The sequence below is a fragment of the Panthera leo genome, chromosome D4 (assembly GCF_018350215.1).
Source record: "Panthera leo isolate Ple1 chromosome D4, P.leo_Ple1_pat1.1, whole genome shotgun sequence".
In the NCBI taxonomy this organism is placed as follows: Eukaryota; Metazoa; Chordata; class Mammalia; order Carnivora; family Felidae; genus Panthera; species Panthera leo.
The window spans coordinates 80,989,210-81,017,030 of record NC_056691.1 but is presented as its reverse complement, the minus strand read 5'-3'; the positions used below and the strand labels follow the sequence as shown (position 1 = coordinate 81,017,030).

Genomic DNA, 27,821 nt, shown 5'->3' with positions numbered 1-27,821 from the left:
AACTTCATAGAGAGCCTATTAACATCCAGGAGAATTAGTGTTCTACAGAATCTACCCTGTCAATGGCAAATGGGAAGTCATTAAAGCAAACTGCCAGGAGACGTGGAATGTGAACATTTGCCACGCTCCCCGCAGTAGCCCCCGGTGGGGTAGCGCTATTTCCGCTCCAGGATTCAGCCAGAAGATCAGCTGACCATTCCCTTTACTGTTACTTCAGCACCACAAGGCAACTTTCTGACGACCACTGACTCCCTGAGTAAATGCCCCTGTAGGGAGAGGAGGCTCTCTCCCTGCTGGCTCTCATCAGCCAGCCCAGGCCTCCTGGTCTCCCTGGAAGTTTCGTTCTGATTTTAGAGCAGGGTTTCTTGACCCAGGTCTTAAGAAGTACTCCTTAAGACTATATGCAAAATGTGCACGCGTGTGTGTGTGTGTGTGTGTGTGTGTGTGCATATGCATGTTTATGTGTGTGCACACACATTTTTCTAGGAAGAGGGTCCATTGTTCTTGTTATTCCTAGTGGGACTGTGTGTGTGTGTGTGTGTGTGTGTGCATATGCATGTTTATGTGTGTGCACACACATTTTTCTAGGAAGAGGGTCCATTGTTCTTGTTATTCCTAGTGGGACTGTGTCTCTAGGAAAGTGAAAGGTTCCGAATCACCATGTTAAAGGAAAGTGTCCTTACTTGTACACTGGCCTCCTCTGAGTTTGGTCACCATAAGTCTGATCAGCTCGTGTCCGCTCACCAGCTGAGGTCCTGGATCCTCCAAGGTACTCCCATGGCTGAGGGCGCCAGCCAGCATTCTGGTACCACATGGTATCATTCACCTTCTCGACATTTACCTGTGCTATTTCCTCTCTGGAAAGCCTCTCCCCATGCCCTGTGGCCAACTCCCAGTTACTCGTTAGGTCTCATTTTAGCTGTCACTTCCTTCTTGAAACCCTCTGAATTTCCAATTCTGGATGAGGTATCCCTTCTCTGTGCTCCCACAGCATCCCTCCCACCTCCCTGGGACTCCCCGCCTTCGCCTCTCCCCCTGCCCCAATCTGGGGCCACGTTTTCCCCTTTTACTGGGCTTATTCCATGATGCGATCAACCCTTTCTGGTGCTTGTCTGCTACCTGTCAAAACATAAGCTCCATGAGGAAGGGGGTTGGTGTCCAGCTTTGGTGCCTGTAGTGTCTAGCGTTTAGTAAGTGTTCATTAAATACGAGTCAAAGGGAAGCACGCAAAAATATGTACTTTAATCCTTTCCGTGCTATGCTTATCTGCAGTCACAGTTAACCACAAGTGTCCTTTGCCTCATTCTATGACTGTATCGTATAGACTTGTCATCCGTAAGAACTCCCAATTGTGAAACAGATAATAATTTTTGGCTTTTATCAGCAAAAGTTTCTTTCTCACCAAATGCACACAGGTGTGTGCACACATATGCACAAACCTATGGGTAAATGAGAGGAGAGAAAACATGTGCCACAGGGTGTCAGAATGAACATACCTGCATTTCTCAAAAAGCGGTTCCTATAGTCTTTGATTATCCTTGTGACTGGGTCATAGAAGCCATCTCCACAATCGTAACAGCCTTCAGGGATTTTTCTAGGCGGGTCCATATTGGTGACTTGAGAGATCCCTTGAAAAGATACAGTGGATAATCAGCTCACTACCAAGGCCAAATCTAAACCTGGTCTCCCCAACGTCCACTTTTGGCTGGTTGCTCATGTGAGTATCTGCTACCGCCCTTGGGCTGAACACTCCCGATTCAGAGCAGCAGGAGCAGTGCCCGAGAGCAGCTTCCTGAAAACGGCTCTGTGAGCAGGGTCTTGGTGACTAGACCCGCAACTTCTTTCCTTGACCCCATCCTCCATTTCTAGGGACACCAGGCCAAAGGGCATAGGTTGTGGAGGCAGAGAGACCGTGAGGGTGCATCACAGTCAGCCATGTGGACAGAAAGGCATGTCTGGCAGAAGGATGGAGGCATGAGTCATCAGGCCTCACTCAGGAAACCGTGTGGAGCAGGGCGTATGTAAGGAGAACCGTAGGAAGAAATGCGTCGGGTGGGCAAGGATCCAGGAATGCAGAATTTTGACTCTTACCAAAATGACCACAACAGCTGCCATTTAGTGAGTGACTATCTTGTGCCTGGCAATTCATTAACTCCTGCCAGTGTCATTTAATTCTCACAGCATCCAGTGGCCCCATTTCAGATAAAGAAACCGAGTCTCAAAGAGGTCAAGTAACTTGCCCAAGACTCTCCAGCTAGGAAGCAGCTAGAAACCTGGCCGTGAAACCTACAGGTTAATCCGCTGATGTCCCGGGCACCGCTGACAGGACCAGGGGCGTCCAAACCACCAGGAGCTCAAGAGGAGCTGGTGCACCTTGTAGGTCACACTGCCCTGCGTGTTGTGTATCTTGGAAGGCTGAGGCCTGAGTAATGGGTGCAAGGTTGGAATAAATAACTTCTAGGGATCTTTCTAATGTGTGTTTCCTGTAATTCCCTGTCCTCTGGACTGAGGGCTGGATGCCCACCGAGCATAGCACCATGTTCACGGCTCGTGGCAGGGGGTGGGGGTGGGGGGGGTGGGTTCAGTCCTGTGCACAGCTGCTCCTATGTTGGTTAAGGATAACCCCTCTGTGTATTATTGGCTAACGGTTACGGAGCACTTATTCCGTGCCGAACACTCTCCAGCCATTCTCTCCCCGGAGCCTCATGCCAGTGCCGTCTCACAGATACTCAGCGAGGAGGAGGGGCAGCCTTAAGCTTCCCCCACCCCCCCGCCCTTGAGGCTAAGAGGCGGCTGTCGCAGAGCTCTGCCAAGTTCCCAGTGACGTGGGAAGGCAGTGGGTACTTAGGATAAAGCTGCTGTGTTGGGAATTGCTGGAGGAGAAGGAAGGATGCCAGGAAGGTCACCGCACTGCCTACGAGCCCCACCTCTGACAAAACCAGCTGAGTGTCTCCATGTGGCAGCTGAGTGTCTGTGGCCAGGGGCTCTCTCTCTGCCTACAGGCTTCAGTCAGGGTGATGAGCCCATGACAAAGTCCAGGCCCTGTCGTGACTAGCCCAGGAGGAGCCGTTTACAAGGTTCTTAAGTGGCATCTAGCCTGGCAGCTCCTGGTAGGAAGAGACTGTGCCCTCTGCTCTCAGGCCCCCGGCGGTCCAGCCAGTGTCTGACCCAGAGTAGGTACTCAGGAAATTCAATGTCATTGCCTTAATTCCCACACCCCCATCTCTCCCTGCTGTGAAGTCAGTATTATCCTCCCTGTGTAACCCTTTTCTGATGCCTACTGTGTGCTCAGCAACGTGCCAGGCACTGGGGACACATCAGTGAATAAGACTGACCCCCCGCCCTCATAGAGCTCAGTCGACTTGGGAAGAGAGACTCTGTGCACTCATGTTAGAGCTCTGGGCACAGCCACGGCTGCTCTGCAGTATGCCACAGGGAGACCCTGCCTCGGCTGGGAATTTAGGGAAGGAACCCCAGGCTAAGGGGCATTAGGCTGAAACCTGAAGGATGAGAAGGAGTTCTCGGGGTGAAGTGAGGGGTTAGAGCTTCCCAGCAGAGGGAACAGTAGGAAAGATCATGGTCTTTTCAAGGAATAGAGGTATAGCCAGTATGGCGAAGGAAGAGAGACTATCCAAGAAAGAAAGGTAGTGTGGGATGAGGTTGGGGACAGCAGCAGGAGCGAGAGAATGCAGGTCATTTTAAGAATTTGGAACCTTATCTTGAGGGTAGTGAGGAGGCACTGAAGAGTATGTGGTGGGGGTGGGGGCAGGGGAGTGTCAATCCCAGTCATGTTCCTCAAAGATGAGGGTAGAGTGACTGCAGAGTGTAGAATGGCCCAGAGTGAGTCAAACCTAGATCTCGGGTAAGGGATTATGTGAAGAACACATGAATGAATATATTTAAGAGGTAGAATCCACAGGACCAGGTAGCTGCTTGTACATGGGGAAAGAAGGCAGGACTCAGCCCATCTAGGTGGGCCGGAGAGACAGTCTCTGAGGGAGCAATCACCGGGGGAGAAGGGGCTGGTGGGGAAGGTAACGAGTTCAGTGTAGACAAAGTGAGGGATGACAAACACAGGTGTTGGGGAAGTTGGCTGCAGGAACCCAGGGCTCAGGGATTTTGATTTCCATTGGAAGCTGATGGTATAAATGAAGGCTTAGAAGCGAATCAGCTTGTTTAGGGATAGGGTACAGAAGGAGAACAGAATAGGGCTTAAGGACGGAGAGCCCTGGGAACCCCCAAATTAATAACTGGGGTGGGGAGAGGAGCTGACAAAGGAGACAAAGGGAGAGAAGGCTCACCTGATCAACTAACTGATTCAAGGTGACATAGCCACGGTTTGAGCCAGGTTTGATTCCACCCTGGGTGCTTTCTGGAGGTTTCTGCCCTCATGGAGGCTGACTTGCACAGGCTCATCTAGCTATTGACAGGGAATTTAGGACTCAAACCCAGACCTTCCAGCTCCAGGCTCAGTCAACTACACCCCATCATCTCCTAAGTTAGGATTTATTCTTACAATTTGAAAAGTCACTGTCCCACGTGTCATTCTGGATGCATTGTCTCAGCCGTGTCAGAAACTATGCTCTTGAGGTGCAGCGGACCTCGCACAAGCCCCCGAGACACAGAGGAGCCCCTTAAGTGGCTGCTCTCTGAGTCCAGAGTCTAGGCCCAAATGTAACCCTCCGTGACGGAGCACGGTTTCTGATGATACAGGGAATGCAGAGAGGAAGACTTGGGCCCCCTGGGAACTCCGCTCCTGGGAAGCATGTCTGGACCCCTGGGCCTCGGCTTCCTCCAATACAACATGGGACCAGACCGGCAGGCATGGCAGGGTCATCTGGAGATTCTGGAGAGCCCCAGCTAGCACTTGATACACGGAGCTCGTGCTCCTTCGGTGCTGCTCGATTTCTGTGCTACAGCTGGTTCTAGGAATGACATGGCTGAGATGGACCATGCGCCCACCGTGAGCAAGACGTTGCTATAAACCCTATACATGCCTTATCTTACTTTCAACACACTTGTGGGGTGGATGATGCTATCGTCCCATTTCGCAGGAGAGAAACTGAGGCACAGAACTGTGAACGCCCTGCCTGTGGTCCCTAGCTGGTACGGCGGAGATGTGAGGACTGGTCTTTCTGGCTCTACAACCTGGCTCTTTTGTGTCCTGCGGCCTGTGCTCAATGCCTCCTCTCTTTTGGGTTCCTTCAATAGGCCACGGTCCTTCGTTCCCCTCTCGGTCTGGGTGTGAAGAAAAAGGCGGGTGCCCAGGTACCTGCAGGCTTCAAGCCATTGCAGATCTCGGTGTAAAACCTCCGGTCATAGCCGTCACAGTAATGCCAGTGCTCGGCATCGTACTGCAGCCCGTCCGAGAAGGTGTACGTGCCCTGGAAGACAAGGAGCATGCGCGCAGGCATGAGGCTGCCCTTCTGCCAAGAAGGACGGATGTCAAGGGAAGAGGTGGCTTTCTTATTGCCGCAGAAGAGAAGTGATAACTATCACAGCCATTATGGCTGTGATGATTAGAAGGAATGGCGACAGTGCTGGGCTCTCTGTGACTGGCACTCAAAATGTGGCAACTCACTGCGCAATGCTGGGCAGATGACCGAGCCCTTGGTTTCCTCATTTGCAAAACCGCATGATAAGAATATATATGTCATAGGGTCGATTCAATGAGATAGCACTGGCAAAGCATCTAGCACAGTGCCTGGCATAGAGTAAACATTCAGTCGTAGCTGAAAAGGTCATGGCCATCAGTCATAGCCCTTTGTCCAAACATGTACGTTCTGCTTTTGCTGCCTTAGCGCTGAAGGAATCCCCAGGATGTAGAGGTCGCTTTGGCCTGGGCGTCAGGAAACATAGGTGGAAATTCCGATACTATTAATTCACTGTGTGACCTTGGATAAGTCATATCCCCTTCCTGGGGCTTAGAGTCTCCAAGCTGTAAAACGAGGAATGTTTCTTAACCTTCTTAAGGTGGCTATTAGTAAAACCAATGACAGCAATAGACCTTTCCTCAGAAAAAACTGTTCTCCCGTATAAATCAGGACATTGCACTGGCTCCCTGAACTGTATTCATGGCCCACAAATACTAGGTGGGATTAGGTGGGCCAGATGTTTGTCATGATACTGGTACCGGGACAGCAGCAGCTCTATGACCTGGCACTGAGTGCCAGCTCTATGCCAGGTACTGAGCAAAGGGCTTAGAGATATCGCCTCATTTGCATTCACAACAACGCTAGGAAGTGGCTAGTACTATTCTGGCAGGCTAATAACGATTCCCCAAGGATATCCACACATAAATGCTGGAACCTGTAAAAATGTTAACCCTATGTGGCGAATGGTACTTTGCAGGTGTGATTAAGTTAAGGATCTTGAAATGGGGAGATTTTCCTGGATTATCTGGGTGGGCCCAGTATAATTGTGAAGGTCTTTATAAGAGGGAAGCGAGGGGGCCAGAGAGATAGAAGACGAGATGATGGAAAACGCAGAGAGAAGGAGAGGTGACGATGGAGGCGGAAGTCAGAGTGATGCAGGAAGGCAGGAAGCTTCTAGAAGATGGAAAAGGTAAGGAAATGGATTCTCCCGTTCAGCCTCTGGAAGGAATGCAGCCTTGCTGACCTATTTTAGACTTTTGACTTCCAGAACTGTAAGGTAATACATCTCTGTTGTTTTAAGGCACTGGGTTTGTAGTAATTTGTTACAGTAGCAACATGATGTACAACTATTGTCCCCAGTTTATAGGGGAAGTCGTGGGCCCAAGGTCACACAGTTAGTGGCACAATAGGATTCAAACTCATCATGGCCTCTCCAGGGAACCTTCTGGATCCAGAGGAGAGGATTCCAGAACCCTGGGAGATCAGTAGGAAGGGAGAAGAGGGAATGGAAGGAGGTGGGCACTGGATGGAGAGGTCAGGGTGCTCCATAGTGGGGGATTTTCCTGTCCAAGGCTTTGCTCTCTGCAACCTCCCCTCCTCAGGCTGATCACCTTCACGGCCAGTCCCTTTTCCCAAATGGCATCATAGCGGCTCCCGTTGGGGAAGTACAGGGTTCCTTGGCCATGAAACATGCCGTCCTTCATTTCCCCAACATACTTTGTTTCAGTAGGGAGGAGGTATTCGGCTTCGCCCTCCATCCTGCAAGGACAAAGGGAAATGATTGAACCGTGCATGGCGGCTGGAGGATCAGAGCTGACAGGCACAGGCGAGTAAGTGGGAACCTCATCCTCAGGGTCCTCTGATGTTACCGTCCCGGTAATATTTTGTTCAAAACCAAACTTTTTCTTTGGTTCCCTCAAAAATTAAAAAATGAGAGGGTCTGTGTTGTTGAAGGTGGGGATGGGTGCGGTTTTCTCGGTCTTCCACCTTACCTACAGGCTGTCCTGGAGTTCACACTTCCCCCGACACACCCGTTGGTTGGCCCAGAGAGGGGAGGGATGTGCCCAAAGCCACACAGCACTGTGAAGCAGAGACTAGGGCCAGGTTTCCTGGCAGCTCGTTCTGGGTCTTCCCTGTCCCCCATGATCAGCCTACCCCTGCCCTCTATACCACTTGTAGAGAATTTGGAAAAGGATGAAACTTAGGAGACAAAGGCTTGAATCTTATTTCACCATTTCCTGGCTGTATCATCTTGGAGACTTCCCTAAACCTTTTTGTTTTCCTTCCTTCCTTCCCTTTTTTCCAACAGATATTTCCAGAGCATCCACTATCTATCAACACCTACCGTACGTGGTGAGTCTGGTCTGCAGGGTACGTCCTGGTCACAACAATGATCAAGGCATACGAAGTAACCCCCCGCCCCTCGAGGGGGCTCACAGTCTAGTGGGGGACACAATGAAGTAAATACATAATGTGTGGTAATTGTCATGTGGGGGAAAGACAGGCACTTAACAGGAGCACAGGGCAGGGATGCCCAGCTTGACCAGCTGACCACTCATTTCATGTGTGAAAGTGACTAAGATTAAAGCCCAAGATCAACTCAGATAATGTATAGTGATTTTCCTAGTGAAGGGTCTTCCATCCAGCGAGTGCTGAAGAAAGACACTTTCCTTCATTTCTTCGTTCCTGTATTCCTTCTCTATTCCTCCCTGCTAGCTGGACGTCACCTCTTCTAACTCTGAACTTCTTTAGGCTTTTGTGTGTACTTCCTTTGGATGCTCAGCACTTTCTGCCTTGCATTGTACTTGTATTCCTTGTATCCCCTATTTCACTGAAGCTTCTTAATGAAGACCTTGGTATCCTTAGTTCTTGGAATCATGATTCTGCTCACACAGGTGCTCTGCAAACATCCGCTGCGTAAGGAATGGAAACAGAAGGGTGCAGTGACTGAGCAGATGACAGAAGACAGAAGATGCCACTGTGCTTGAAGCACAGTTCCTGAGCCATGCAGACCTGGGGTCACCAGGCCCGATCCAGGCCTGGCTCCACCTCTGAGCCTGTGTGACCTTGGGCAAGCCCCTTCACTCTCTGATGAGCCTGAGTTTCTCCTCTGTAAAATGGGGATAATGACAATACTCCTCCCCAAAGTTGAGATAACTGGATGAAATAATAGCTATGAAACAACGGCAGAATGCCCAATATAGAGTAAGAACTCAAAAATGATTTTGCTTTTATTCTACTGCGAGATGTGAGAGGAGAGAGAATGCCTTTTCTCCTTTATCTCTTTGCTTGAAATCACATCTACCATTTCCGTTTCCATCAAAACCCTTCTCTGAGATTAGAACCCTGCTCCCTTTTTTTAAACGGCAAACTGGAGATTCATTGTTCAGACCTTCTGTAGGCATCTCCAGCTCTCCCCAAATGAAACTCATACTCTCCTCCTCCAGAGCAGCCCCTTCTCAGAGTTCTCAATTTCCACGAATGGTACCAGAATCCTCCAGGTTCAAAGCCTAGAGCCAGGCACTGAGTTGGGACTGGAGGCAGTCTCTGAGCGGGACTGGGAGCCAATCAGTTGCCAAGTCCTGACAATGTAAATTCCCGAACTTATACATCTCTCTCTTTCCTGAAGCCCCACTGCCTCTGCTTTGGTTCACGGTCCTGCTACCTCTTCCTGGGACAACTATGGGCTCTGACTTGATCTCTCTATTTCCACTCTGCCTCCCTCCCTCGTTCTTTCCCTTCTCTTCCTCTCTTTCCTTCCCTACCATTTTTCTTTTATTCATTCAAGGCAAAAAGCCTTCATTATAAATTCAAAGTAAGTTAAAAAGAACAAACAGGGGTGCCTGGGTGGCTTAGTCAGTTAAACGACCCACCGACTTTGGCTCAGGTCATTACACTGTGGTTCATGAGTTTGAGCCCCATGTCGGGCTCTGTGCTGACAGCTCAGAGCCTGGAGCCTGCTTCAGATTCTGTGTCTTCCTCCCTCTCTGCCCCTGCTCACACTCCATCTCTCTCCCCCTCTCTCTCTCAAAAATAAATAAACATTACATTTATTTTTTTAAAAAGAAGAGATAAAGACCTCAATCCATAGTGAGGACATGATTACCATATCACAAGTTTGTTTGTTTGTTTCTTTCTTTCTTTCTTTTCTCCTTTCTTTCCTTCTTCCTTTCTTTCCTTTTCCTTCCTTTTTTTCTTTCTTTTCTTACTTTCATTCTTTTATGAATTCTTTCAGCCAACATTTACTAAGTGACATATGCATTATGAGGAGAGATACAGTGCAAAGTAAATTAGATTTCTTAATGCCCAGCCCTTCAAAGGATCTATCCATCAGTGGCCCCTCCCACTCACAGAACTGGGCACAGTACTCAGATCTCTGTATGCCAGAGCACAGACCCACCCTTCCAGCTCTGGCCCCCACTCTCTTTACACTCCGGCCCAAATGAACTGCCTGCTCTTCCCCCTATAAGTCCTCTGAACTATTGCTCATGCTGCTTCCTCTGCCCAGAAACATTCTTCACCTGGCATCTCTACCCACCTAAATCCTACCCAATCCTCAGGGCCCATCTTCAATATTTCCTCCTCCAGAAAGCCTTCAAGGACAGCCCCAACTGGCCGTGTCCTCTGTAGAAGCCCAGCAGCAGGGCTCCATAGAAAGCTCATGAGCTTTGGAGTCAGACCTGGGTTTTGATCTCTGACCTGCCAAATGCCAATGAGGTGACTTTGAGCAAGTTACATAATTACTCCAAGCCTCACTTTTTCCATCTGTAAAATGAGGATTGTATCTATCTCATAGGGTTGCTGTGGGGAGGAGAGGATTCAGGCAAAGCCACTATCTGAAATTATCTTCCCATTTCTTTGTTTATTGGCCATACACCAACTGGACTGTAAACTCTATGAGAGCAAGGATCTTGACATTTTTTAGTATTTTTTTTTATCCCCAAATCTAAAACTGCAGATAGCAAACACACACGTATATATGGAATGAATATATCTCAGCTATGCTGCTTATTATGTGTGTCCTTGAGCAAGTCATTTACTTCACTGGGTCTCATTTTTCTTAACTGTAAAATGGAAATAAACAATCATATCTGAAAGCGTTGTCCCGAAGGATAAAAGGAATAAAGTTTGTGAAAGTACCTGGCACAAAGTGCTTTGCAAAGGCAGCCGTCTTTAACCAGTCACAGATTTAAGACATAGTGAGTCAGATGAGGCCCTTACCTCCCGTCTACATATTCCCCAATATATTGGCTCCCCATATACTCCATGACACCAGCCTCTAGCTTCCAGCGGTTGGGATCCTGGAGTCTCAGTGCGTCCCGCCTCACTATGACAACCAAGATGGGCGGGGCCGGCTCGGAGCCCCTCCCACAGACCCCACAGGCCTTCCAGGCACAGCGCACGCTCTATGGCTCGCGGTTGGGCAGAGCAGTGCGCCTGCGTGGCCGCCCGCGCATGCGCAGGCCCGAGGTGGCCCTTGGCGGTCGAAAGGGGATTTCAAGGAGACGGGGGCGACGCGGCTGCGGGCGCCTCCTCGGGGTCGGGGCTACCGCCGTCATGCCGGGAATAGTGGAGCTGCCCACTGTGGAGGATCTGAAAGTGCAGGAGGTGAGGCTCGTCCGGAAGCCAGGCAAGCAGGGCATAGGGCTGCAGCTTTTCGGGCCTGGGCCCAGCTCCGCTTCGTCTCACTGGACTGTGGGCCCTGGGTCCCCCCACCTAATGCCCCCCGACACAGACACAGGTGGATTCCCGGACGCCCCCGGCTCAGCTCCGGGAATCGCCTCGCCCCCACCCCATCATGCAGGGGCTCTGTAGAAGTCTCCTCGCCTCCCCCACCCCGACCTCCTGCCATCTGCTTGCCCTTTACGTGAATAATAGTGGTACTTTTTATTAAGCACCAGCCAGGGCCACTTTACTTCCTTTAATGTCACTTAATACTCAGTCCTCCCTGCGAAGTGAATATGCAACCCCGGTGTTCACAGCCGAGCGAGAGAGACCGTCGCTTCTAGGTAGCCTAATCGGTACAGTGTTGGAGTGGAGCTAGGAAGCCAAAGCAAAAGGAGATGAAACTGGAGAGTGGAGTTGCTAACAACCCTGGGAGGGTGTTTGGTAATAGGACATTTAGAGCATTCATTTATTCAGGAGATACCATTTGAATAATTGCCATATACACGCACACTGGAGAATAAGAGATAGCGTCCCTGCCCTCATAGAGCTTATAATCTGATAGGGAGACAGACATAAAGAGGCAGTTACAGTATAGTGAAGTTTGTGCTATGAGAAGTGAAGACAGTGTAAACTAATTACAGCAAGTACGACCAAGCCTGTTTTAGAAGTCAGGTAAGGTGCTAGTTCCTTCACGTACATTAATTCATCAAAGCCTGCCAGCAACACTATGAGGTAGGATATTATTGGCCTCTTCATGTGAAAGGTAAGAAAACAGGTCCCAAGAGTAGAAGTGATTTTCCCAAAGTCATATAGCTAGGGAGTGGTGGAACTGGACTATGACTCTAGGTCTGAGTTTCAAACCCGTGCTTTTAAACTATTGTATTATTGGTAAAAGCTCAAAAGAGTGAGAAGACTTCATAAAACCTTTTGAGTCTAGGGAGACCAGTGCTGTTTGATGTGACTCTAGTGTTGGTGGGAATCAGCTGTTGCTGAGCCCAGAGAGAGGTACCTTGGACTGGAAGGACTGGGAAGCAGCTTCCACAAGGCCAGACTTATTTTAAGGTGACGTGGGAGGGAGAGGTTGAAGATTTTAAGGCAGAGGAGTGTCGCGGCAGGACTGGATAGTAGAAAGACCAGGCTACATAACAGGACGAGGAGGGCAAAACTAAAAATTATGTGCCAGAAATTATATCCCAGGCAGTCTGTTAAGGGCTTTATCTTCATGACTTCAGTTAATCTTCTCAGATGCCTGTGAGAATGGCAACTATTATTTCCCACGGAGGCATAACTTTTTAGCTGTGTTCAGGGACTCTGGTCAAGTACATTTACGAGAGGGGAGGTTGCCGGTATTCAGTCTTTTGTTTTTTTCGTCCCACCTTGAAGCTGGGTTAGCCTGAAAGTGCTGTATTTTTCATTGAAAGTTTAATTTAATCTGAGGTTCTACTTCCTGCAAGTATTCTATATCTGGAATAATTTGCCTTTAGTGTTCATACCTTTGAACTGAAATACAGATAATTACATAAATAGCTACAATGCAAGACAAAGTATGATTAAATCTATGGAAGAGGGGCAGACATGGTTTCAGAGCAGAGAGTAGGATTTGAAGTTGGATCTAAATTCTAGGCCTAACTGCTCAGTTACCTTGATTAGTCACTTGTAGCATCTGCAGACACAGTTATTTTATTTGTAAGATGAAGTGATTCCAGCTGTATAATTCTCTGAGGCTATAAAGGGAACAGAGAAAGCACTTCTCGGGCGTAATGTGGGACTTGGCGAAATGGCATTTGAAGAATAGCATTTATAGGCCAAGATGGACAGACAGGCTTTCTTAAGCGAGGGTTAGATCTGAGCGAAGGTGAAGAGATGGGAAAATGCAGGAGGCCACAGATGGGTTGTGGGGACAGTGAGTTCAGTGCTCTGAGACAGCAGCAGGTCCCTTTTTGGGAGTGTCTTGGGTGAGAAGGCTGGATCCAGAAGACTTTGAATACTCTGTTAAGAGTTTGGGCTTTATTCTGCTGTTAAGCCTGAATCCTTCCAGGGTTTTGTCGCTAATTTGTTTCAGTAGAGTACAATAAGAATTGTCTTCTAGGAAGATCACTCTGGCAGCCCTGTGAAGAATGGATTGAAGAGAGGAAAAGAAAAGGGGGACTAGTCTTGGCAGCTGTTGAAATAACGAGGAGGATATTAATGACCCCAACATAATTGGTGACTGTCCTCACAGAGGGGAAAGAACAGATTTATCTGGAATTGATCAGACTTAGCAGTGACTTAGATATCACAGGCAGGAAAGGTCGGGGAGCCTGTCAGATCTGCAACCTGACAGTGGGACTGGGGAAGCCAGAAGGAGCAGCTTTGAGAGGCAAGTTAAACACATTTTGGACCTTGTTGACACATCCCTGTGAAAGAAGTAGTCAGAAGCTTAGGGCTGGAACCTCTTTGTACAAACTGACAATGTTGAGCAGAAATAATAGCTGATATTTTTGATGTGCTTTCTATGTGCTAGCCACTGTTCTTGATATTTTTACACGTGTGAACTCATTTAATCCTCAACAGTACTATCAAAGGAGTACAGTGATCTCCCATTTTCCATAAATTAAGTCACATAGAAGTCACAGCATAAATTACTATAGAAAGAGGTGCAGACGTGGTTTAAGGAAGAGAGAACAGGACTGGAAGATTGGTTGTAGATTGTAAGACTCTTCCTGCCTCCCTTTCCACACCTGCAGACTGTATAAACCCGCTGTGCAGGGAGGCTGTCATGAGGGTAAATGAGGAAGATGCTGGAATTCTGTGTTCTTTGAGACAAAGGGAGCTGAATGAATTTGAGAGGGTATTCACAGTAAGCAGCTGGGAAGGGATGTTGTTTCTGGTGGAACTCATCCGTCTTTGTGAAGAAGCAGGTGAGGGGACATCTGAAGTCCTTTGCCACCTCAGCGAAGGCTGTGTAATGCAAAGAGGCTTGATTGAAGGTCACAGTCTCTGGATTCCAGTTCTGCGGTTGCCACTGGCCTGCTGTGTCATCTTGGGCACATCTCTGTCCCCAGGAAAGAGATTCAGTGAGTGGTTCTTATCCTTTATTTCCCTGTGACAGAGCATATTTTACACACTCAACAACATGGGTGCCCCTAGATTTTGGTAAGACTTGTACATTTGTAGGAAAGTAAGGCAAAGAATGTCATAACCTTTTTGGGCACAATGGCTGTGAAGGCATTCGAGTGAATCAGCCATTTAAAGATCTTTTAAGGCATTGGTCAAGGAGGTAAGTACAGCTTAAGTTTTTAAATATATTAAGCTTTAAAAAGTTTGAATTTTGATTTTTATTCTCTTGGCTTTGTACAGGTAATATAGCAAGTTAATGTATACCCCTCAATTAACCTAATACACTCTTATAAAAAACTGTAGGGGTGTCTGGGTGGCTCAGTAGATGAAGCGACTGACTCTTGATTTTGGCTCAGGTCGTGATCTCACGGCTCCTGAGATTGAGCCCCACTTTCAGGCTCTGCACTGACAACGTTGAACCTACTTGGGATTCTCTTGTTTCTGGAGCTCTCTGCCCCTCCCTCCCCGCAAATCAATCAATAAGTAAACTTAAAAAAAACACAACTCTATGGGGCACCTGGGTGGCTCAGTTGGTTAAGCATCTGACTCTTGATTTCAGCTCAGGTCATGATCTCACAGTTCATGAGTTCAGGCACCCCGTGGGGCTCTGTCAGGGGCTCTGCTCACTGTGTGGAGACTGCTTGAGATTCTCTCCCTCTCTGTCTGCCCCTTTCCTGCTCACACGTGCGCTCTTTCTCAAAATAAGTAAGTAAACTTTAAAAAAACAGCTGTCATATAAAATTTTACCGATTTTTAAACAAATTTATTAGAATTGTCATGGCAGGTTTCACTTGTATCATAAGTTCATCTTTGCTTTGATAATTACAGCAGTTGTAATGTTAGTAGACATCGTCCTAACTATTCTCTTCCCATAGTGTGTAGATGAGTTACTCTCTTCATATTCCCTTGCCTTTTATCTTATTAGTAATTTAACCTAAGCTGTGTGAAAGTCATAAAAAATAAAATTATAAAATTTTTATTATTATAAAAATAATAATTACAACATTATTCTTACATAAAAATCCTTAATAGAATGCTTATAAATCAAATCCAGTGATATCTTAAAGCATAATGCACTGTCACAGACTAGATTTTGTTGTAGCTATAGCGAGAGGTTTTTGGAAAATCTGTTAATTCTCTACATTTATGGATAAAAGAAACCTGAATTTTTCAGTCTTTCTGGAAACAACAGTAAAACAGAATCATCAGAAAGAAACTTCCTTAATGAGGACTATCCAAACGACTATATCCCAGACACCAATAGCAAATATTGAACCAAATTGTGCTTTAAAGTCTAGAAAAAGGCAAGGATGCCTACTGCCATTGCTGTTCATTTGTATTGTCCTAGAGGTTTTAGTCCAAGCAGTAAGATAGGAAAAGAGAAGGAGAAAAAAAAGGATATAACTATCAGAAAAGAAGGTAGTTTTTACTCGTAAGTGGAAGTTTTTCCTCTTAATCCTCTTGTTGTTGTTTTTTTTTAAAGTTTATTTATTTATTTTTGAGAGAGTGTGAGCAGGGGAGGGACAGAGAGGGAGAGAGAGTCCCAAGCCGGCTCCATGCTTAACGTGGAGCCCAGCACTGGGTTTGATCCCATGACTGTGAGATCATGACCCAAGCAGAAACCAAGAGTTAGATGCTCAACCCACCGAGCCACCCAGGCACCCCTTAATCCTCTTGATTTTGTATCAGTAAGATATGGCTAGAGAGAAGATGCAGTGTCCAAACAAGCTATTTAGGTAGTATCAAAAAGGTTAAAATACTGAGGAATAAACAAGAAATATGCAAGGTTCCTATATGAGGGAAACTATCATTTTAACCAAAGAACATAAGAATGACCTGAGTAAGAGGAGGGACGTAATATGTCTTGGTGAGAAGGCATAATTCATGTAGTCTCGCCTCTACTGTGACTGTTGTGTCGTCAGTATCTGGCACAGAGTGAGTGGCTCAACAGATGAGAGCTTTTGTGTGGTGCTTAGAGAAAGATCCTCTGGGGAGATAAAAAATTTCAGCAGAGACCTAGTGTTGTAAACATGCTCGTTCCCTTCTAATTTAACACATAACTAAACTTTGTGCAGTTCCAGTGCAAATTATTGGATGAGGGGGTTCATCTGAAAGAATAGCCAAAGCGATTTCGAAAAGGAAGAATAATGAAGAGGGTGGTCCTCCCAGACAACACATGTTCTATTTAAGTTCCAGTAACGCAAACGTTGTGGAATTGGCCCAGGAAAAGGTAGTACCGAAAAGAGGCCAGCAGAACCCTTGCTGCACAGCAATTAGACGGGCCCTGGACTGTGTGCAGCCCTCTGTGAGTGAGCTGTAACTATACTGTTTCTCAAGAAAATGAACCAACCGGAAGGCAAGTGAGAGAGAGTTATGGACTGGTGGCTACCTTGGATATAGTGTGTGATAGGAAAAAATAGAAAATTTTAGTACTTTATCATTAGTAATAACTTACTGGACTAGATGTTTTTACTGATCCTTTCCAGTCTCATTTTCTGTGACTCTATGGTCTTCTGGGAATTTTATGTATCCTATCACTTTTTTTTTTTTTAGTGTTTATTTTTGAGAGAGAGAGCTCGCACATGCAAGCTGGGGAGGGGCAGAGAGAGAGGGCTCCCTGCTGACTACAGAGAGCCCACCTAGGGGCTTGGACTCACTTGAACTCAGGAACCTCGAGATCATGACCTGAGCTGAACTTGGATGCTTAACCAGCTGAGCCACCCAGGCACCCCCCTGCCCCATCAGTTTTATTCCTGGAAAGGAGACTCATCAAAACTCCCCAGAGTTGGTTCCTCTCCTTCCATCACAGAAGCTTCCATCATCTTTCAGAGCTCTACTTTCTCTGTCATAGAGAGCTAAGGGTTCTGTTAGGACTGCCATTTCCTTATGTCTAAAATGGGGAGAGTAATGTCAACCTAATGAGATTATTATGAAGGTGTAGAAAATCATGCATGTGAAAAAGCTTTGTGATCTCTAAAGCAGCAGAGATCATAAAGGTTTATTATGGTAGCCCCCTATCTTTAATTTTCTTGGAGTCGGAACAAGTGCTCCCTTTGTGTTCCCTCGGCCTTCAGCAGCAGGAGATGAAGTTGAGGAAGTTGATATCCTGGTCACAGATCTGTGGTTTGTCTCCTCCTGTTCCGTTCCCCAGGTGAAAGTCAGTTCTTCGGTGCTGAAAGCTGCCGCCCACCACTATGGAGTTCAGTGTGATAAGCCCAACAAGGAGTTCATGCTCTGTCGCTGGGAAGAGAAAGACCCCAGGCGGTGTTTAGAGGAAGGCAGGCTCGTCAACAAGTGTGCTCTGGACTTCTTCAGGTAAGAGTCTTTGACTTGACATCAGTGCCTGTGGGCTGAAACATCTAGGTATATGTACCTCAGTGAACATCTAGCTAATTAAGTAGAAGGATCATTTTAGTAGGAAGTGTAAGACCTTGAAGTCGGATAGACCAAGGTAAGCATGCAGTAAGTGATGCAGTTAGCTTTGTTATTTGTTTTTATTATTTGGCATGTGCTTTAATATCCATGAATCTTAATTTCTAAATCATACAGGATTGTAATGAAAAATTTGTAAAAGTATGTAAAAATAACTCAGCACAGTGCTTGCTAACAGGTGTTCACTAGATTGATGCTACTATGGAACACTCAGTTATTATGGAAAGAAAAGTGTGTACAGAGTCAAGGTATTAAGTAGGCCATTATGCTTAATACCATAAGTAAAACAATCCATATTGCAATTGTAGAAAAATGTTTTGACAGACTCTATTAAAAGGGACAGAAACTCCACACTCGAAGGGAATTGGCTTATGTAGCTGTCAAGTCCAGAAATGGGGCTGGCATCAGGCGGGGCTGGAATCAAAGGGCTTACATAATTTCATAACTACTTGGTATCTTGTTGCCTCTCTTCTCCTTCCCCGATCTCTTAGTTCTGTTTTGTCTGTCAAACTCATTTTCAGAGAGACTCTTTCTTGCTGTGGCAGAAGTGGCCGGCAGCCATCCCACACTGCTGTGCTGCTTGCCTAGACCTGGCCCAAGAGTGTCCTTGTCCAGTGGTGTGAGCATAGGTCCCTGGCCTGAGTCTCATTGGCCTGGCTGGTCGATTTCGTATGCCTCTCTTTGAATCAGGTGTGTTTCAGGAGATAAAATGCTGTGATTTGTTAGGCCTAAAGTGGGAAGTGACTTAAATTCATCTAAACTGCATTGCTGAGAGAGAGGGACAGATTGTTCCCCAAAGAAAAATTACAAGGATGTTACAGAAGAATGGGGACTGACTGCTGGCTAGGCAAAACCCACAGATGTCCACTACAATGACGTTAGAGGGAAAAATCAAATTCCTTCACATAATAGCTCCTCTCCTCTTTTGCTTGGTGTCTTTGTCCACATGCAAAGATATTTTTGTGGTTAAAGTCACAGTGTGTCGTTTAAAATTCATTTTTCTGAAACCATGGGGAACATTCTTTCAAGTTGCTAGATTGTCTTTGTGATCACTTTTAATGGCTATTTAATATTCCACCAGTAGGTAAACCAACCATAATTTACCTGTTACAAAGTCATTTTTAATCCCATTTTTAAAAAAATGTTTATTTTGAGAGAGAGCATGCACACACGAGTGGGGGAGGGCAAAGAGAGAGAGAGAGGGAGAGAGAGGATCCCAAGCAGGCTCTGCGTCGTGCGCAGAGCCCAACGCAGGGCTCGATCCCGTGATCCTGGGATCATGACCTGGGCCAAAATCAAGAGTCGGAAGCTTAACCGACTGAGCCACCAGGTGCCCCTAATTCCAGATTTTGCTTGTTTTAGATAAATCCTCAGTGGTTACCTTTGTGTGTAGATCTTTTTCTCTTTTTAAGTAATTCCTTGGCATAAATTTCCCAGAGGTGAGATTATTCTGTAAAAAGGCTTTGAATGTAATTTATGGCTTTTGAACTATAGTTGCCATTTAAAAAAAAATTGGGTCAGTTTATGCTGCCCTCAGCACTATATCTTGTTGTACCTCACCAGCATTGCATATTATTTAAATATTTGATAGGTACAAAATGGTGTTTTATTCTTGCTTTGGAATTTGCATTGGTTTGATTGCTAACAAGGTTGAATGTGTGCTTATTCTTTAAATTTTGCTAAGAGAACTTTGGAAGAACATTTCTGCTTTGGCCCAGAGGTAGTATGTTTAAATGTGACATGTTGGGATTTCACAAGTTCCTGAGGTGCCCAGCCGCCTCCGTGAGAGGGATTTTTCACTGCTGATGTTGCTCTTTGCAGGTGTTTGTAGGCAATTGTTCATTGGGTGTGGATACCAGGGTAACAGGGTCCAGAACTGGGCTAAGTACTGTAATAGTGCTAGTTGCTCTCCCGCTGCCCCCATGCTGGAGGAATAAACCACTTGTACTGGAAACAGTAGGCCACTATCAAAGTGATTGTCAAGTGAGGTGGGTGCAATCTTACGTACCGTGGACGTTGTTCTGGTCGGTGAGGCTAGAGGCAATTCAGAAAAGCTCCCTAAGGCTTTGATATTCCTCCTTCCTTCCTGTTGCACACCCTGCCACCCACAGGTTACACCAGAATCCCTACTGGTCATGGGGCACCTAGGTGGCTCAATTAGTTAAGCGTCTGACTCTTGATTTTGGCTCAGGTGAGATCGAGCCCCAGGTCAGCTCTGTGCTGTCAGCATGGAGCCTGCTTAGGATTCTCTCTCTCTTTCTCTCTCTCTTTTTCTCTCTCTGCCCCCACCCCCACATGTGCACTGTCTCTCTCTTGCTCTCTGTCAAAACAAATAAAGAAGCATTAAAAATAAAAGAAAGAAGGAAATTGGTGACATTGGTTGCTTCCTAGCAGGGAAACCCAGCAGGAATGGAAAGCAGATTTTTTACTGTGCATTTCCTCCAACCCATGTCTGGGGTTCTTCCCGAGCCATGTTAAATAAGATTCCTGTGTTGAGTGTAGCTAGATTCTTAGAGTATGACAAGTAAGCACTTCCAAATTATGATTCCATTGGGGGAAGGAGGTGCTATGCGTATCTTCCACTGCCTCATGTATGGCTTTTACATAAAATAATGGTATTTTATTTTTCCTTGGATTGGCATTTATTGGATTACTAGCAAGGCTGAATAGTAAGAGAAGGGGAATTTTGTAAAATAATTGAGGCTTATACACAAAAGTTACTTTTTCTTCAACCATGTTTTGGTGGTCACAGAATTAATGAATTATATGCTACCTCCTTTTATTTATTTATTTATTTATTTATTTATTTATTTATTTTTATTTTTTATTTTTTTATATATAATTTATTGTCAAATTGGTTTCCATACAACTCCCAGTGCTCATCCCAACAGGTGCCCTCCTCAATGCCCATCACCCACTTTCCCCTCTCCCCCATCCCCCATCAACACTCAGTTTGTTCTCAGCATTTAAGAGTCTCTTATGGTTTGCCTCCTTCCCTCTCTGTTACTTTTTTTCCCCCAATTCCCGTCCCCGCTGGTCTTCTGTTAAGTTTCTCAGGATCCACATATGAGTGAAAACATATGGTATCTTTCTGTGCCTGACTTATTTCACTTAGCATAACACTCTCCAGTTCCATCCACATTGCTACAAATGGCCAGATTTCATTCTTTCTCATTGGCAAGTAATATTCCATTGTATATATAAACTACAGCTTCTTTATCCGTTCGTCAGTTGATGGACATTTAGGCTCTTTCCATAATTTGGCTACTGTTGAAAGTGCTGCTATAAACATTGGGGTACAAGTGCCCCTATGTATCAGCATTCCTGTATCCTTGGGTAAATTCCTAGCAGTGCTATTGGTGGGTCATAGGGTAGATACTATTTTCAATTTTGGGGGGAACCTCCACACTGTTTTCCAGAGCAGCTGCACCAGTTTGCATTCCCACCAACAGTGCAAGAGGGTTCCTGTTTCTCCGCATCCTCTCCAGCATCTATTGTCCCTTGTTTTGTTCATTTTAGCCACTCTGACTGGCGTGAGGTGATATCTGAGTGTGGTTTTGATTTGTATTTCCCTGATGAACAACGTTGAGCATCTTTTCATATGCCTGTTGGCCATCTGGATGTCTTCTTTAGAGAGGTGTCTATTCATGTTTTCTGCCCATTTCTTCACTGGATTATTTGTTTTTCGGGTGTGGAGTTTGGTGAGTTCTTTATAGATTTTGGATACTAGCCCTTTATCCCATATGTCATTTGCAAATATCTTTTCCCATTCTGTCGGTTGCCTTTTAGTTTTGTTGATTGTTTCCTTTGCAGTGCAGAAGCTTTTTATCTTGATGAGGTCCCAATAGTTTATTTTTGTTTTAATTCCCTTGCCTTTGGGGATGTGTCAAGTAAGAAATTGCTGTGGCTGAGGTCAGAGAGGTTTTTCCCTGCTTTCTCCTCTAGGGTTTTGATGGTTTCCTGTCTCACATTCAGGCCCTTCATCCATCTTGAGTTTATTTTTGTGAATGTGCTACCTCCTTAGCAGAGAGCACCAAATGTAATTTAACTTTCTTAATGACAAGGATGAATCTGTTTTTGTTCAGTCCGTTAATAGAATGAGGACTTTGAGCTCTGGGGAGTGTGGGGTAGTTTGCCTTGACACTGAATGACCCTGGGATCTTCTGCTTATTAGTATGTGTATTTGCCTTGTATAGTTCTGTCTCTTCCTTTGCCGTTGTCCCTCATGCCCATCTCGGATTACGCCTCCTCTTCTAAATTTGGTAGACTGATAATCTCTAGAATTGGATATAAAGAAAAGAATAGGTAGGCCCTAAGTGAGGAGTGCTCGGAGTAAAATCTATGTGCTTAGACCAAATTTTTTTGGCATTTCAGTTCATTTATTTTTGGTACATAAAGAAATTAGGTCTTATTCCTTAGAAATCTTTTTTTACATGTTGCTTCTCATCCTGAGGATCTTAAGTTGTCTTGTAAGTGAAGTGAGAGCATCTGTTATCATACCTTTCAAAAAGGAAGGTTATGCATTTGAGGTCTGTACCTATTTCCCCCCACTTTTCTGTTTCTCATTATTTTGCAAAGAGCTACCCCTGACCTAGCCCTCTTTTCCAGGCAGATAAAGCTTCACTGTGCGGAGCCTTTTACCGAATATTGGACCTGCATTGATTACTCCAGCCTGCAGTTACTTCGTCGCTGTCGCAAACAGCAGGCCAAGTTTGACGAGTGTGTGCTGGACAAACTGGGCTGGGTGCGACCTGACCTCGGAGAGCTGTCCAAGGTAAAAAGGGCTCCTGCTGGGGGTTTCCCCCTCTCACTGAGGGGTGGGGGAGGGCAGGAGGTGGTCAGAGAGGGGTCTCTGTGAGTAAAGATATGATGGGAGAAATCTGTGTTTACCAAACAGGTTGATGAGAGGGATTATACACAACCCAGAAGGGAATTTATTTAATACAAATATTCCTTTAAATAGATCTTCTGGCATGTGCAGATTGTTTGTTTAAAATTAGCTAATTGAAGAACAGAAGGGAGTAGATGAGGATAAACACAATGTTGGGGCACCGTCAATTGAAAGCATTGAGGTTATTACAGAATTCAGAGAACAAATAGGATCGAGGTTATGCCAGGTTCTTCAGGCCACATTTATCAGGACCTAGGATTTTTAGAAGTATTTCCCTGTAGTTTAAAATGTACGTTTTCTGGGGCACCTGGTTGGCTTCATTGTTTAAGTGTCTAACTCTCAATTTTGACTTTGGTCATGATCTCACGGTTTGTGAGTTTGAGCCCCGTGTCCTGGTCTGCACTGGCAGCAAAGAGCCTGCTTGGGATTCCCTCTCCCTCTCTCTCAAAATAAACAAACATCTAAAAAACATAAAAAGCATGTTTTCCTACTCTTTTTTCTGTATTTCTTGTCTCAGTCATGCCACCACCATCTGTGGAAACCTCAGAAACCTGAGTGTCTTTTCTTCACGTCCCACTCTTTCTTCCTTTATACAGTCGTCAGTTCCCGTAGGGGAACATCTCCTAGATTAGTTTTTGAATCCTCTCACTGTCCCCACATCTTGGACAGGAGTTCTTAACTTGGGCTACGTGAACTTCTGGGAGGGGAGGGTGGTGCAATTCAGATTTTAGAAGACACTGTATCACCTGAAATTGAAGAATTGAGGATATAATTATGTCTCCACTATAGGCATGATCTGTATGGAAAATAAAGACCACTTAAAAATTTTTTTTTAAGTTTATTTATTTATTTATTAAAAATTTTTTTTTTAACATTTATTTATTTTTGAGAGACAGAGACATAGTGTGAGCAGGGGAGGGGCAGAGAGAGAGGGAGACACAGAATCCAAAGCAGGGTCCAGGCTCCAAGCTGTCAGAACAGAGCCTGACGTGGGGCTTAAACTCAGGAACTGCGCGATCATGACCTGAATCAAAGTTGGATGCTTAACCGACTGAGCCACTCAGGCGCCCCTTAAGTTTATTTTTAAATTATTTTTAGTAATCTCTGCACCCAACATGGGTCTCGAACTCAAGACCCCAAGATCAAGAATTGCATGTTCTTCCGATCGAGCCAACCAGGAAGTCCAAACACCACTTTTCTTTTTAAAACTTCACGGGCTTACTCTTGCTTGCAGTGTCCTGGCTTACAAGGCCCTTTGTGATCTGACCTATCCCTGCTTCTTGAGCCTCATCATTGTCCCTTCCCTCTGGGACAGATAGGTGGCAAGGTGGGGGAAAACTCAGGTTTGAATGGAGGCAGATAGTACTACCGATCACTGTGGGATCCTGCACAAATTGCCAACTGTTTCTCGTCCTACCACATCTACAAAATAGGACCAGTATTCATACCCAGTTTTCTGTGAGGTTTAAGCCTGAGAGCCCTTGTGAATCTCTGGCCTAGTGCCTGGCATGTGGGCCCACAATTAATCTTTATTCCCTCGCCTTTCTGTATAGCATCTATGGATGGTTGGATCTCAAGCTTGGGGTCACAAGTAGACAAATGACTTAACAGTTTTGTTTTGTTTTTTGTATCCAGTCTGATCTCTTCAGATGGCTTCTTTTGCTGTCCTGAACAAATTGCTTTATTTATTTATTTATTTATTTATTTATTTATTTATCTATTTATTTATTATTTATTTAGTCTGTAAGCTTTTTTGCTCTTTTTATGTTTATCGCAAACAATAATTTTTTTTAATATTAAATATAATTTATTGTCAAATTGGTTTCTATACAACATCCAGTGCTCATCCCTGAACGAATTACTTTAAACTGTTGATAATTCTGAGTTGGAAAGCGGCGGGACCTACAGGTTTAATAATGAAAACAACCTTTTCTCATTTCTGTCTCTCAAGAAAGGAGAATCAGCAAATCATGCTGATGAGAAAGCATACTGATTCCTGAATCTTTGTGTCAGCCATTTTAAAAACCTATGAAGTATTGGTGTCCTCTTTTCAAAAGTTTGTTTCTTTAAGAGGATTATCAGTTTTAGTCCTACTTAGAATCAGAATCCAGTCTCTTCTTAGAAAGGTAATGACCAGTTGGATAAAGCCCACGTTTTACCTTCATTTACTTCTGCCTTCTGCTTCCTCCAAGTTGCCCTCCTCTCCTTTGCTCTGACCAGTTTCCACTCACTCTTCTGCCCTCAGCTTAGATGCCAATGTCCTTTGAGGTTTCCAGCCTTCCTAGGCATCCTGATAATGTTAATATTGAAAATAACTTTTGGCGCTTAACCATAACCTGCTGTGCATCAGGCTCCAGACTGTGTATTATCCTAATAGCGCTGTAAGCTAATAGCCCCATTTTAGAGATGGGAAAATGAAGGTCAGGTAGGCTGCTCAAAGTTGTGTACCTAGCAATTAGTTTGACCACATGCCTCTTCTCCTTTTCTCTTGATATGGTACAGAAGAGGAAGTTGTTTTGTTCTTTCCACAATAATTTGTCCTTTTAAGGGGTCTGTTCATTACTTTAAGTTTGAGAAACATTTTTCTAGATTGATTTCATAAATATTGTAACTTCCTGAAGGGAGCTTCACATGCCAGCTGGAGGCCTTTGACTCTGTCAAGCAGTAAGGAAGCATTAGTGATCTCTGTGGCAGAGAGATGAGAGCACTGTTCTAAAAACAAACAGAAAAAGACTCTGGATCTGTAGTCAGAAGACTTGGGTCCCAGCTCTGGCTCTGACCTGTAGCGTGTGTCTTTATCATAGGCAAGTTGGCCTCCTTGTTCTCATCTGTGGACTATAGATAATAATGCCTCACAGGGCAGTTATAGTAATAATTATGCTGTTGTCTTCCTGAAAGCTCCATTCACATTGAATCGTTTTTGGATTTGTGCACATGGGAAGACTCATCAGTCATATAACATGGAGTGGCTCGAAGATCAGACCACTAGATAACAAGACTATTAATAATTATGGCCTTGTCTTTCCATTTCTCTGTGTGTTTCCTCATCTTTAAAGGGAGGACGGGGGCGCCTGGGTGGTTCAGTCAGTTAAGCATCCGACTTTGGCTCAGGTCATGATCTCATGGTTCGTGAGTTCAAGCCCTCCATCAGGCTCTGTGCTGACAGCTCAGAGCCTGGAGCCTGCTTCGGATTCTGTGTCTCCCTCTCTCTCTGCCCCTCTCCCGCTCATACTCTGTCTTTCCCTCTCTCAAAAATAAAAAAAAAAATAAAAAAAAAAAAAAATAAATAAATAGAGGACACTGGGGAGCTTGGGTTGACTCAGTTGGTTAAGCATCAGACTCTTGATTTCAGCTCAGGTCATGATCTCAGGGTCCATGCTGGGCATGGAGCCTGCCTAAGAATCTCTCTACATTTCATGCGCTCTCTAAATTAATTAATTAATTAATTAATTAATTAATAAAAAGTGAGAACAATTTCTGCTGGCTTCTGATGGAGGTTTTTGTGACCATCGAGGATAATGTGGACGTGACCACCTTCTACCTGTCTCCCTGTTGCCATTATGCAGTGCTCCACCATCTTGCTAGGCCTGTTGGCTCAACTCTCCCAATTCTGGTCTTGCCCCTCTCCAGTCTAGCTTCTGCACCTTCCAGCCTGCAGATGTGCTTGAGTGGCTTCCCTGCTTCAGTGACGTCTGTCACCCTTGAGTTAAAATTCAACCACTTGTGCACATCATTCAGTACCCTTCATCGTCCGGCCCTGTCTACCAGTGTAGTATGTTACGTGAAAGCACAGGCTTTGGAGTAGGCAGATCTGGCTTTGAGCACTAGTTTTTCCACTATTAGCCAGGTGGCCCCAGGAACCTCTGGAAAAAGGCCTCAGAGGAGTGTGAAAATGAAATGTAATCGGGGGCCCAGCATCATTTCTAATAAGTGCTTGGTTAGGTGCTTCATCTCCCTCCATTATCCAAGCAACCTTTGGCCATTCTAAGGACATGCCTCTCTGTCTTCCCATGTACTGTTTACTTAGAATGTCTTTCCCTTGCTAATCTTCTGCTGGCTCATGGTTATCCTTTTAAGCTAAATGTTACCCCCCATGAAATAGTTCAGGCCCCTGTCCTTCAGGATGGGTTACGTGTACAGAGTCCTTGCTCCCCAGCACTTAGTTCATGCCTCAGTTATGATAATTCGGTCGGGAGTCTTGGTTGATTTTCTCGTCTGGCTCCCTCAGACTGTGAGCCCCTCGAAGACAGTGTGTATCTCGTTTCCTGCTGTATCCCTAACTTCTGCCACATGAAATGACCCAAAAAAGGCTTTCTTAAATGTTTGTTCAAGAAGGCTTTCTTAAATGAGTTTAAATGTGGTTTGCTGGGGCTTGAGAAAAGAGGGGTAGTTGGGGCAGCGGGAGCAGAGAGGAAATGCTGGGAGGTGCATTCTTGGTCACAGACTGCTCCACCTGACCTTCAGCCTTGCCTCTTGCTTCTGTCCTCTTCGCTCCTCACAGGTCACTAAAGTGAAAACAGATCGACCTTTACCGGAGAATCCCTATCACTCGAGAGCAAGACCAGAGCCCAACCCTGAGGTAGAAGGAGACCTGAAGCCTGCCAAGCATGGCAGCCGCCTTTTTTTCTGGACCATGTAAAGATGGGTCCGTGGCCCACACTCAGTCACACGCCTGGACGACTGCTGATGAAACTCCCGTGCAGTTTGCATCGACTGATAGAGTTCTTTCCGGGATCAGAAACTTAACAAAAAAGTTAATTTATGTGACTTGGCAGTTATTCTATACCATTTCCTGGCCATTAAAAATTTTAAAGGAAACAGTTGTATTTTATTATGTTTTATATAACCTTTTGGCCTTTAGAGAGGACTTCCCTTTGCTTGTTCTTGTGGTCCTGCCTGTTCCTCTCTCTTCGCTTTAAGTCGGCGATCACCAGCGTGGCGGGGAGCCGCGTTAGACCAGGCAGAAATGACTATGTAAAGGACAGGCTCTCTTGCCAGTCTGTGTTCACACATTTTGAAGTCTTCCCTCTCTCCCCATCCAGCAGCACAGACAAGTAGCTTTCCCTAAAGGTCATGCAAGGGAAGCGTCCAAGATAGAAGTGAAGAAACATTTGAGCCTTGTGACTCAGGCCCTGGGAGGGGCCTTCTGGCTGTGGTTTAGGCAGAGTCTTGCTCAAAGTTTCTTAAAGAACCAAACTTCCACCACTTCCCCTTGATATCCCATCCTCAAGCATTATGACCCAGATGTTTTTCCTGATAGACCAGGGAGGTGGAGGCTGAGCTCCCAGCTCCAAAGCCAGGAAGTCGGGAGGTCTGAGTGTCAATTCCAACCTTGGGTGTGTTCCTTAACCTCTTGG

General features: G+C 45.5%; 2 protein-coding genes across 4 annotated transcripts in view; one reads left to right on the top strand and one right to left on the bottom strand.

The window, feature by feature from the left end:
• The window catches only part of MORN5 (MORN repeat containing 5), a 29,715-nt gene extending 18,972 nt beyond the window's left edge, over window positions 1-10,743 (bottom strand). Inside the window, exons 1-4 of one of the 3 annotated variants that reach the window (XM_042913145.1) lie at window positions 10,596-10,738; window positions 6,986-7,133; window positions 5,273-5,384; window positions 1,497-1,628 (exon numbers count right to left, since the gene is read on the bottom strand). In XM_042913145.1, the coding sequence (XP_042769079.1) occupies window positions 1,497-1,628; window positions 5,273-5,384; window positions 6,986-7,133; window positions 10,596-10,642 (439 nt within the window). In that variant the 5' untranslated portion in view covers window positions 10,643-10,738. Of the gene's footprint in view, window positions 1-1,496; window positions 1,629-5,272; window positions 5,385-6,985; window positions 7,134-10,514 lie in introns of all 3 variants that reach the window. The other 2 variants (XM_042913146.1, XM_042913147.1) reach the window with 2 other exon arrangements.
• A 69-nt stretch (window positions 10,744-10,812) lies between these two features.
• On the top strand, window positions 10,813-27,282 carry NDUFA8 (NADH:ubiquinone oxidoreductase subunit A8). The gene is made up of 4 exons (XM_042913144.1): window positions 10,813-10,982; window positions 17,293-17,456; window positions 22,182-22,347; window positions 26,966-27,282. Exons 1-4 carry the CDS (start codon window positions 10,830-10,832, stop codon window positions 27,101-27,103), a joined length of 621 nt encoding a protein of 206 aa, XP_042769078.1. The 5' UTR covers window positions 10,813-10,829; the 3' UTR covers window positions 27,104-27,282.
• Window positions 27,283-27,821: the final 539 nt, after the last annotated feature.